General features: G+C 31.6%; 1 protein-coding gene across 5 annotated transcripts; it reads right to left on the bottom strand.

Annotated features, from left to right (window-relative positions):
• Positions 1-3,260: 3,260 nt before the first annotated feature.
• On the bottom strand, positions 3,261-7,032 carry LOC111714741 (glycine-rich RNA-binding protein 2). Of its 5 annotated transcripts, none has more exons than XM_023489907.1 (8): positions 6,981-7,032; positions 6,535-6,631; positions 6,206-6,283; positions 5,054-5,201; positions 4,530-4,548; positions 4,421-4,433; positions 4,098-4,313; positions 3,261-3,623 (listed from the first exon to the last, which is right to left on the bottom strand). In XM_023489907.1, the coding sequence occupies exons 1-8, from the start codon at positions 6,981-6,983 to the stop codon at positions 3,319-3,321; spliced, it is 879 nt and encodes a 292-aa protein (XP_023345675.1). In that variant the 5' UTR covers positions 6,984-7,032; the 3' UTR covers positions 3,261-3,318. The 5 variants fall into 5 exon arrangements, with proteins under 5 accessions (XP_023345675.1, XP_023345674.1, XP_023345673.1 ...); XM_023489906.1 differs by lacking the exon at positions 6,981-7,032 and adding an exon at positions 6,757-6,938 and having other exon boundaries at positions 4,098-4,307; XM_023489905.1 differs by lacking the exon at positions 6,981-7,032 and adding an exon at positions 6,757-6,934.
• Positions 7,033-13,088: the final 6,056 nt, after the last annotated feature.

Genomic DNA, 13,088 nt, shown 5'->3' with positions numbered 1-13,088 from the left:
ATCTTTTCCAAACGTATATATTCCAGGCCGAGCTGAACAAAACTATACCATACATTTTTAAGAAATGGCTAAAACTAAATGTGAAATCAAGAAATGTCAACTTTAAACTAAAAACAGGAAGAAATTCTGAGTTCAAGCATGTTTCTAAGCACATTCTTTATACATAAAAATAAGACTCAAAGAATAAGTTGATACTCGGTTTTATTTTCTAACATATCCCTATTTTGATAAAAAAAATTCCGCATTTTACCTCGTATGAAATATTTCAGTTCATTTAAAATATAAACAAATTAGAAAAAAGCATACTGTGTTTTAATAATTTAAAAATCATTACAGCTTAGAGAAATCTGAATATTAAAATGATTTTGTTTTTACATTGAAGATTTAACTTGTTATGCGGGAAATAGTTCATTTAAAATGCGGAAAATAAAGTCAACTTTTAGTGACTTTTTTGCAAGATGCAAAACTTATAAAAGAGCCCTAGTTCATTTCGAGTAAATTTTAGGGTCAAAAGTGGCATTCTAGAGCAAAATGTTTTAAATTTCAAGTTATGGGCATTGTACGAGGTGTGTTTGGATCAAGAATGGGAATATATCACAATTTCTTTATTTATTGGTGAAGTTACGTTATTGATAGCTTATTGGAAAGTTATTGTTGTTACCGTTGATTGCATTATTAAAAAAAAAATCTGAGTAAAAAACCCCAGTCTACACCGGAAATTGAATAAAACCTTATCAGGGTACCCTGTACAAGAGTCAAGCCACCCGTTTTCTTAGATGCCTATAGATCGGCCATTTCTGAAGATATATGAATAAATAAGGACATTTCAGAAACATTACACCATACAGAAAAGAGAAAAAATATAAAAGAAATATTTTTTAATTGGCGAGACGATGGTCATAAGTTGAAGTGCGCAGCAGAAAAATCGATATTTTTTTAGCTAAATTTGTTAATAATTTGACTAATTGTCAAACAATGTAATCTTTTAAAGTTTGGTCTTCAAACAGTATTTGGGATTTCCAAAATGATATAAAACATCATTCTAAATTAAAAACTGGGGATTTAGCGAACATTTTAACTCTCAAATTAAAAAATGGCAAAATAAATCACATTTTTCTTGTGGCTACAGAAATAATTGTCAAAGAAAGCAAATTTTTGGATGTTTTTTTTTAGTTTCCTAAACTGTGTAATGAGAAATGGTGCTTCTTTATTTTGTTAAAATTAACCCTAAAGTCATTTGTAATCTATGAGTACAACGAGGGAGGGAACCCCCGGACGCCATGAGCCCCTGCTACGCAGACACGAGCCTCCCAAATTCGCTAAGCAGACCGAGCCTCCACTATGCAGACCAAGACTTCGCTATGCAAACCGTGCCTTCGCTATGCAGTGAACGAGCCTCCATCATACAGAACAGCTTATTTTAATGTTTTTATGTGTAATGAAAAATGTTAACAAATTTTTTTGACGTATTGGCATAAGAATTAGCTTCATTTATTGATTGTCATGATTAAAAACATAAATGGACTCGAAAAGTGGTTTATAAGATTTATACAGTGAAACCCTTAATAACGAATACATCGACAGAATTCATCAAAAATGTCGTATTCTTCACTTTCTGATAATGGAACGTTGCAGATATTTAGTTTTTTGATTAAATGATTATATGGAACTCTTTATAACTGTTCCCGCATAATAATGGCTATTTATTTATTTTCGCAAATACGGAAATTTACGTAATATAGTATAAAACTCATTGAAAAATTGTCAAGACGACATTTGATAAATTCTTCCGATGTATTCGTTATTAAGGGTTTCACTGTATATGACTAGTTTAAACATTTCTTACGCCTGAAGGAAGATATTTGGAGAAATATTCCTGGAGAAAATTTAGTTTGTTTTGTTGTAATCTTTGATTTAAACAATACCTTTTTTTAAATGTTAAGATTTAAATAAATTTTCGAAATTTTGTAGATTTGAGTTGAATCACAAAAAAAGGTATTGCTTAAATCAAAGATTATAAAAGATGAAATTCAATTCAATTCAATTTTTTTTCTGTAAATATTTTCCTTTCATCTAAAGAATGTTTAAAAATTTATATACCACTTTGTTAGTCATAATTAGAAACTATTAATGATAATTCATAAATACTTCTTATCTTAGAAAAACCTCTCATGCCACTATGTCAAAAAAATTGTTAACATTTTGTATTACACATAAAAACAAATATTTTAAAAAAGCTGTTCTGTATGGTGAAGGCTAGGTCACTGCATAACAGAGGCACGATCTGCATAGAGGAGGCTAGGTCTGCCTAGTAAATCTGGGAGGCTCGTGTCTGCAAAGCGGAGGCTCATGGTGTCCGGGGGTTCCCTCCCTCGTACTAAAATTTGCCAACTGCTAATTGTGAATGCAAAGTTAAATAAAAACTGATTTCAAACTTAATGATTGACTAGACTTGATGAGCCTGTCAGTTCGGTTGATATTTCCAACCAATAACAATTTGAAAAGACTCCAATAGTGCCCTGCAGTACTACTCTTAAGGACACATATTAATAAGGATAAATTGATTCAGACCAGGGAATAAGAATATAGGGAAAGGAAATGGCAAAACATTTTACTAATATTNGCCAAAAAATCGTCCTCTTCAGTTAGCAAATTTTGATTGCAACATTTGAATGCCTAATTTGAAATTTAATTTAATTTTTTCAATCTGAGTGGAATAATGCATCTCTGTGAAGTGAAATGGACGTGTTAAACCATTTTCTCCTTAAAAGTAAAATAAGTAGCGATCGATATTAAAGTCTTATCAGACCCCTTTCATTTTTTGCGAACTCTCCCATTAACGCGGACTGTAGACGTAATTAAAAATGACTCTTCCTGTTTAGTGGGGTAAAACCCTTTTCTGATTATGTATAAATGAGATATCCTTGTTTATTTAGTCAACCCGTTTTTATTTTTAGTATTAGGCTTTCCATTAAACTTCCATTAAAGCAAACTGTCAGAAATTAACACTTTTTAACAATGAAAAACACATTTATTGTCTTCATTAAACAAAATAGTAATAACTCAATGAATTTTTAATAGCATTACCGCCTTTTGACCAATATTACCAACTGATAATTCCCCCCAACTGAGGGATATTAAGTTGCATAACATCCCTTGGGACATTAAAATAAAATAATCACCTTCTCTGCGAAGTTTTCGAAAAAAAATTCCCATATTTTCATAAATAACAGGGAAATTATGCTGAATAAATGAAAAAAAAACAGTTTGTCAATTTATTTAACAATTTGAAATTTGCAACCTTGTATAAAATTGTATCTAATAATACTCATAATAATATCCAGACTCTGCATCATAAGTATCAGCTTCTCCCTCTGCTGCCCCATTTTCTGAGCTATCCAGGAATGGATTATTGTACTGCCCATTGTTACCATATTCACGGTTTACCTCACCACCTTCATCATAGCTGTCTTCATATGCATTATCGTCATATTCAGCTCCATCATCTCCTTCAGCTTCATCATAAGCAGCTCCGCCACCACCATCTCCACCCTCTTCAACTGCAGCACCATCCCCTCCATCACCTTCATCTGCTTCTCCTTCATAATAGGTATCACCTTGGTCTAAATAATGGCATTATGCTAATTCAAGTAAATAAAATGTGGAACACTGCTATAGCTTGCAATGTTCCGTTAAGGAACGGCAAGTTTTTTTAAACTAACCATAGCGTTCGTTAACTAACAGCAAAAACCAATAATTATAAAATCGTTAACTAATATGAAGCTATTAATAATATTTCTTCCGTTAACGATGTTTATGAATAAAAAATAAAAAAGTTTTAACGAACAGAAACTTTAAGAGAGCGTGGTATAACTACCATTTACAAATGGAACTTTTAGTTCTTAGCTAAAGAACGGAGGGCTACGGGAAAAGTCATTTTTTGAACAATATTAACTAACCGTTAAAAACGTTTTGTGGCTAGAACATTCTGAGCAATGGCCAGTTTTATTCTTTTTTTTTAGATAAAATCTAAATCTTTTTTTTAATTTGTTGACATCTGAGCAGTTATTGAATAATAAAAAAATAATTATCTCTACCATTGACATCATTGCCATTATCATATCCGTATCCTCCATCTCCATTACCTCTGACATTGTCATCATCGCCACCCTCCTCTTGATAACCATAACCACCATCATCATCATACCCATATCCTTGATAATCACTGCCTACCACCGTATCATCAGAATTATCATCGTCTGGATATTCATTTCCTTGATAATCACTTCCTACCACTGTACTCTCCGCTTTATCTTGTGAATCATTAAAAAAGTATCTTAACGTTTACCAATACACATAGAAAAGTTTTTTCAGATTTCAGATTTGGTTTTTTGTTTTAACAAAACATTTTAAAGATTCCCTGAGTTGCAGTCCTATTGCAGATAGTCAAATTAGGTAACAATTCTCCTACCTTATAATTTCATGGATTTTTACTATTTAACTTAAACTTGTTTAAATTTTGACTTTCCCTTGTGAAATGATGTGAATCTGAAAATAATATTTTCTTTGTTGTAAATAATGATTCATACTAATATTCTTATTTGAATCTGATGTGTTTTGATTCTGAGTTCCATCAAATTAATAGTTCTTCAGGAAACTCAATTAAGTCATTTTACTGTATAATGAAATGCGTTAATGAATGGCAAAACCGTTAATTTTTAAATCGTTAACGAACAGGACTAGCCGTTCTTGAGAAAAAAAATTTACGGTTGAAAATGAAAACGAGATTGATTTTTTTTAAACATGAGAAAAAAAATTATACATATTTTGATGTTTTTTATCTTCGGCTTCTGTGTTCACAACCGTTAACAGAAAAAAATTGTATTGGTAAGGGTAACCTTGTGTATAAATTGCGTGATAGCGCATTCTATTAAGCTACCCATTTTAAATCATTTTGATTGCTAACTTTAATTCCATTAATTCTGACAAATTAAATAATTTCTTGAATTCAAATATTATTTCTCAACTTTTTCTAACGTTCTTGTTAACATACCCTTTATCCTCAGTAACGTTTACAGGTCCTTTTCCAGTACTAAAGAAGCATTCTTGCGTATGCTTGTTTTGTGTAATGTACTCACAGCCTTCTAGCTCCTTACAATACTCAATACAATCCGGTTTACTTCCAATAAGTGATCCACTCTCTGAAAAATTTATCGCTAGTCAAATTTTCACAAGGCATAGACAAATCACGATCGTAATTATTCAGGGTCAATTTATTATTATTATTATTATTATTCATACAAGAAAGCATATAAAAGCCATGAGCCTATTTATGCAATAATTGCAGTGGAGAAAAAAATTAGACTTAAATGAATCTTGTAATGAAAAATAATTTTTAAAAAAATAATCTAGATTTAAAAAATTTGTCTAAGAAAGGTTTCACTTAAACCATAATTATGACAAATCAAATTCACTTCAGAATGGGTTCTCTTATTATCTTTATTTCTTAAAAAGTTTGATTTTGAAATTCACAATGTATGGAAGCTCATGGGGGTCAGGGGTTCCCTCCCTAAAAAACAAGACAATTGAGGTACTTACTTTAAACAACGATTATTTGGCCGCTAGGTGAGATACCTAGCGGCCAAAAAATCGTCCTCTTCAGTTAGCAAATTTTGATTGCAACATTTGAATGCCTAATTTGAAATTTAATTTAATTTTTTCAATCTGAGTGGAATAATGCATCTCTGTGAAGTGAAATGGACGTGTTAAACCATTTTCTCCTTAAAAGTAAAATAAGTAGCGATCGATATTAAAGTCTTATCAGACCCCTTTCATTTTTTGCGAACTCTCCCATTAACGCGGACTGTAGACGTAATTAAAAATGACTCTTCCTGTTTAGTGGGGTAAAACCCTTTTCTGATTATGTATAAATGAGATATCCTTGTTTATTTAGTCAACCCGTTTTTATTTTTAGTATTAGGCTTTCCATTAAACTTCCATTAAAGCAAACTGTCAGAAATTAACACTTTTTAACAATGAAAAACACATTTATTGTCTTCATTGTTAGTTGTTACTTAGATTAAGGTGTATTAAGGACATAAGTATAAATAGGACATGCAATGATACAATTATTTGAATGGTTACTTGAAATTATGTCTAGAGTCCCTTTAAGTCGTATGTTTTTATTTTAAAATTCCTTTCTTACCAAGATCAATTTGATTTCCATACATTTTAAGATTATCTGCCTCGCAAACACAAGATCCTTTCCAGGAAAACTGAACATCTGGAGGATTTTAGATTTCATTAAAAACTTAAAATTTACTGCCTTGTCAGAAATGCAAATGATCATACAGTACAGTGTTCTCCAAAATAATGTCGAATACAACGACAAATTTAATTGCTTTTTTCTACCAGTTTTAAAATTACTAATGGTAAAGGGTACTTTGTACGATATCTTACAGGGATCGAATGTCGTAAATGTATTCCACTTAATTTTGGTGACCACCATGGAATAAAACTCCCGTACTTACATACATTTTTCACCGTCTTCGGCACAATTAAGCGGCAGCCCAGTTGCTTGCACAATAAAGACAAAGATAATAATCATTTTCAAGTTCATAACATCAGAAGTCTAAAAAAGAATGTTAATTTTTCAATCCATTCTTATTATTGAAAATGTTGTAAACTTATTTAACATAGGAAGACGACTGTTTGACTCAAGTGATGAATTTAATAAAATTAGCATTAAACCCGTACATGAATAGTACACTGTACAGTGTTCCACAGGCCCATCTCACTATATGAGTTAGTTTTCAAGCTTGTGTTTCAACGCTAAATACATAAAAAACTGATAAAATGTCGTATTCCTATTACAGTTTATGAGTCTTGCTATATGGGGGAACTGAGAGCTAAAAATTATGATTTTTAAACCACCAAATGTTGTAAAATTGCGTATTAAATATATTAGGTGGGCTCTCTACCATATCTTGAAGGTTACTGAATCATGTTACACAATAAATCAATTACTTTCTTACATCGTGAAACATTTTTTTTACTAGCTCAAGACAAAGGAAAAAAAATTCGAATTTTGAAGAAGAAAAAGTTTTCGATTTATGAAGGATAACATTTTTTTTCTTTTTCTTTTTTACCCTCACACCATAGTTTCAGCAGAAGTAAAAATTTTCATTTACTGATAGCGCCGATTGAAGGATTCAAAACTCCAATTGGATAATGAGATAGAAAGATAGATGTTACCGCCATACTATTTCTATACTATTTGGTTCAGAATAGACAACAAACACATGACTGAACCCTGATTGGATCAGGCGCTAATGGACTCTGCATACAGGAGTGCTCAGGGTACTCATGGGTTCGCTGAACAAATGTCAGCCAATTTGGTCCAGCCGTTTGGTCAGCTATAGAAAACATATACAAATATAATGAGTTAAGAGCTTTATTATACAGATAGATAGAAGGTAAGTGCAGAAAATTGCAGGTATTGCAATTGAATAGTGTTCAATATTATTAATATTTTATGGAATATTTTTGATCAGAACTAACGACGGTATGTTTTTCCATATTTTTGATACGAATAAGGTTTCAAGGGTACAGTTGTAAATCGGGGAAATTTCCATTTTAGCATAGAGTTTCACTTGAAATTGCGCTAACTTTCCCTTTAAGAGAAAACTACACACAGATTAGTTTTTTATCTTAATTTTATGCATCTCCTTCGCTTCATTCCTGTCTTTTGTATCGATACAAAATTAATTCTTAAGATTTCTATTTGTCTTCATAAATGGTTACCCATAGAGGCAACTTTACTCAATCAAATATGACTGTCCCAACAGTCCCAAGTTTAAGTTAAGTATAAATCTTCTTTAATTTGTCAATTATTATTAAATATATAGTATACAGACACAGTTTATTATAAATGGAATGCAGTTAAAACGAATGTGTCCACTGAAACACTAGAGGCTAAACAAGACTTAAAAAGTCGTCTTTACATTAAAGCAGGATTAAAGTACATTGTCATTTATCAGCGGCGTTACGAAGGATATTTTAGAAACCATTAATATTGCATTTTTTTGGATCGTTAACCGTTACCGATTTCTTTAAATCACCGCTTTTTGCCATTCTTTAACGGAAACCTTCGTTAAATTTCAAAAGCATAGTATTTACGATATTATAGTCAAGCAAGATTCATTGTATGAAATATCAAAGGTTCATGACAGCAGGTTACACTGATATGAGGATTAGAAAATAAAGTCCAATTTTAGGTAAACTCAATCAGATTGCAAAGATACAGGGATTAGAAAATCAGAGTTTGTGGCAAAGACTCATTTCCTTTGTAAAATGTAATTTTAAGCGACCTTTCATGCATATAGATGATAATCCCATGGATTCCCAATGGTATTCTTTAAACCATGATTTCATCATCATTGTGGAAGATGTCTTCCTACAGTAAAAATGTTGCAAAACCTCTATTGAAAATTTAAAATTATGAACATTAACATTCGAATTTTTCCTTTTAAAGGTACGGTTGGGAATCTAGTATTGTTATCTTTGCATAGAGGGTCACATAGATTTAGCAATAGCCTGCTTCTAGAAAGTTTCATCAATTTTTTAGACAGGGTCGACTTTGAAGTGTCGCAACGCCTTGGGCTTTGATTTTACCGCTCTAACTCACTTATGCTTTTCTGTAGCCCTTTACATGTATATCTTAGCATTATTAAGCACTTGGTTTTAGCTTTGAATTTAAAGAAGTAATTGGCAAAATTCTCAAGGCTGTTTGCTTGAGAGCTTGGAACCTTTAAATCACAGTGGTCACTTGAAATTGTGCTTGCATTCCATTTTAAGTTTTAACTTGTTGTTTGATGTTCTCCGACCAAACAAACTTATACTCTGATGCATTAAAATGAGAGAGTGCAGAAAAAAATATTTTAGCAAAAGTTATTTTTTAATTTTCGATATATTTTCGATATTATATATATTTTCGACAGGAAAAATAAGATCAAAAAGACAAATTTCTAAAATGATATTTTCTAAAGAGAATTTTTGTTTGCGGTTTACAAATATCTATAATACATTTTCGATTGAAAAAGAACTAATATATTGGTCGTTAGATGAAAGCATAACGGTTATTATTATTTTACAACCAATCTGATTTCTGTTTGATATTCGATTGAGAACAGTTTTTACATGATCTTTATTTCTATCTACAGTGGAGCAGATAAAAGGAAGGTAATCTTTTGTGTATTTAATATTGTTATAAATTAAATTAATAGCTATTCCAGTTCCGTGAAAATCAACTTAGTAAAATGGGTCTGTGTACTCTCCACAATTCCTGTGTATCAAAAATCCTATGATTTGTATTGTATTTCTATGCCAAAGTTGTATTGGTCCCGTTTAATATTTAATTTTTTTATCACACAAACAATTCATTAAAGGGAGTGTTCGCGAAAAATGAAAGGGAGTATAGGCTTAGTGCGATAAAAAAGCGCTTTTGATCACTACTAATCTTACTTCTATCTGTTGCGCCTATAAGGAGAAAATTGTTAAAAACGACTAATTCCATACAAATTTAGAAAGATGTAACATTCAACTCGGATCGTAAACAAATCAATTTAATTCCAAACAAATCATTCAGATATTACAAACAATATTCATCGATTATCTTTCGACGCATTCGAAAATAGTTGATATTTCTTAATATTTTGTATTTGTCATGATCTGAGAGTTACTTTTGAAAACATTTATTCCTGTTTCGAGGATTTTTGATAATGAAGACGACATTTTCATATTTTCCAGGAATGTTCGAAAATCCAGCGCCAGCGAAAATTATCTTTAAAAAACAAAATCAAAAATGTTATGAAATATTAACTATATACGAATGCGTCGAAAAATAATCGATGACTACTGTTTGTAATATCTGAATGATTTGTTTAGAATTAAATTGATTTGTTTACGATCCGAGTTGAATGTTGCATCTTTCCGAATTTGTATGGACACTGCGTTCTTCTGTGTGAGTCGTTTTTAACAATTTTCTTAATATAGACGGAACAGATAGAAATAAGATTAGTAGCGATCAAAAGCGCTTTTTATCGCATTAAGTCTATATCCCCTTTCATTTTTCGCGAACACTCCCTTTAACAATTTTTTTTTCAGGTTGAATAATATATATATTCAATTTTGGTTATTCCTTTTAATAAGGAATACACTATACTCTAGACGCTACACGCCACATGCCACTTGCTACTTGCTACACGCTTCATGCTGCATGCTACACCCTACACGCTTCACGCTCTTCACTCTACACTCTACACTCTACACTCTACACTCTACACTCTACACTCTACACTCTGCACTCTGCACTCTGCACTCTATACTCTACACTTAAGAAAGAAAAAAAGAGAACTCGTGAAAATCTATATTGTTATCTACTTTAATGTAAAATTCAAGCAAACTAAATCATTGAAAATACATTTTTTACAAGCATAACGAGGTGATGCAGTTCTTGTTGTTGATGATGGTGATGCTGTAGTTTTTGATGTTGTTGTTGTTGTTGATATTGATTATGTAACAAAAGGAGGTCACCCCAGCAACCGCTGGCGTACAATATTCCCAACGGTGTTTGGAGTTACCTTCTCTGATCACACAAAATGTCGTCTTTAGTCAAAATCCGCGAGCCATGTAGATGATAACACATATTCAGGGAATAGGAATATTTTATAGTTCCCGGATTTCTTGTTTTCATGACATTTAATCAAAATTCTGCAAAGGACCTATTTGTAATTGCTCTAAGAAAGGCAATAGAAGTTTTAAACAAAAAATGTTTTAACCTTTTCCTCATCCTTGTAAAGTAATCTCTTTGTTATCCGTACTCAGGGGCTAAATATATATATAAGGGGGGGGGGGGTTATCTGAGACTCTAAGTAGAAAAGTTGATGTTTTAATCGGTACCCTACCATGATACCCCCCCCCCCCACGTTAGTTCTGTGTACACCCCTATTTCCAGACATTATTTCGTTCGAATTATACACTTTACTATTCGTTATAGCACTACAATTTAAAATACAGTGGTAGAAGTTAATATCGATACAATGAAGACGACTTTTTAATTTTCAATTTCAAGCTTTTTGCAAATTGCAAGTTTACAAGTAAACAACAAGAAGCTGTTAATTGGCAGCTTCTCGTTGGTTCCATGTTTATGTGTACCCATGCTGTTTAAAAGCTTGTTAGAAATAAAAATTGTAATCACAAGTCGTCTTCATTGTATTGATATTTACGACGACGACTGTACTTTGCTGAAAAATTTACCTGAAGTTGGTGTAAGTGTCTGGAACCCTGTTAATCTTGAACGGAAGATCCTACAAATCATGTTTTACAATAAGGTTTCAGGAAGGGAACTAATTTTTAAAAGTTTGTAAAAAAAATAGGACTTTTATCATCTTTTTACAAAAAAACATTAAATCAAGCAAGAAGTTCTTAAAAGCTTATAAGGAAAAAAAAATAAAACTGGGACTTTTATTATACTTTTTACAATTTTCCAATGACAAAGGGAGGCATATTTTGNCCGTATCTGATCAAATGGAAGAAACCATCGTTATCTGATATAAAAAGTAATCATATCAGATAATTTTCTCCTTGCTTCTTACAAGCAAAAATTCGCAAGTCACTTTCGAAGAGAAACAAGTTTATATATATGTAATTATATTATTGATCAGAAAAAGCTTTTAAAAACTACACGTTGTATTGTAGTACCAGGCGCACATTCTATTATTCTGTAGATAGTATTACTTACTGGTTTTATCTTTTACATAAGTTTAAGATGTCTTCAACGTTTTCCAGAACATTTTTCCGGAAAATTCCAGAACAATTGTTCCGTAAACCGGAATTTTCCGGAACACTATTCCGTAACGTTCCGAAATTTCAGAACAACGTCCCGGAAATTTCCGGGTTACGGAAAAAAATCGTTCCCGAAATCTTTCCGGATTTCCGGAAACTTTTCCATAATGGAAATGGTAAAATTTCCGGATCATTTCCGTACGTAAACTGTAACCCAGAATTCCGGTGGAAACCCTAATTGTAGATCTGACATTAGCCATCATTGCAAAGAGAGTAACTTGAAATTTCGCTTTCTACACTACAGTCCCTTTCTGTGGCCCTCCATGTATAGGTTTCCATGTCCCATTCACTGATTAACATTTAACTGATTAACAATCTAGGAAGATATCGTCGATTATCTATCCTACTGAATTCAGACAATATTATTTTTTTCCCATTTGTGCAAAATTCACTTTTACAGAAAACGTATAACTGAACAAAATCAGCCATTAAAACACTATAGTTTCAGTAGAAGTAAATATTTCCATTTACTGATAGCGCCGATACAAGCATTTATCTCTAATTGGATAATGAGATAGATAGAAAGATAAATGTTACCGCCATGCAATTTTGTTTGGTTCAGAAAAGACACCAAACACATAACTGAACCCTGATCAGGCGCTAATGGACTCGGCATACAACTGTGAAAAAGAAACACAAGGGTATTGTTGTTGTTTATAAATACAGTGTTTTATTTAAGTTAAGTCTCCAACCCATTAAATGAATTTTAATTCTCAAATTGAATTTAGAATAAAGTTAATACAAGAGAATTCAACATTTTAATTTTAGAATAAAGTTTAAAAGAAATCTCAGCCTAAGCCCAATAAGTTTAAATTACAACTTGTGTACAAAATAATGGTTGCACGCCTGTCTTCCTCTTTTTTATTTTGGTAAGGGTTGATAAATTAATTTCATTACAATTTTGAAAACATACAAAAAAAATCAGACTTGCCACAAATTAAAATTTTTTAATTTTCTACATCTTTGCAAATGGTGTAAAACTTAATCTTTAAAATTAAAACTATTTGATTTAATACAATTCATAGTTTTAAATATCTAAAGTCTACACCATTGGGTTGCAAAAATATAGGGATTTTTCTGAGTTTGTGGCAAGAGCTCAATTCCATTCAGGCAATTCTTACAGTCATGAAATATATGAATTAATAAAATGTAAAAATGTAAGACATGCGCTAATGCGAAGTTTT

Source organism: Eurytemora carolleeae, unplaced genomic scaffold (assembly GCF_000591075.1).
Source record: "Eurytemora carolleeae unplaced genomic scaffold, Eaff_2.0 scaffold1639, whole genome shotgun sequence".
Taxonomy (NCBI): Eukaryota; Metazoa; Arthropoda; class Copepoda; order Calanoida; family Temoridae; genus Eurytemora; species Eurytemora carolleeae.
The sequence above is the reverse complement of the archived record's forward strand: the minus strand, read 5'-3'. Positions and strand labels throughout refer to the sequence as shown.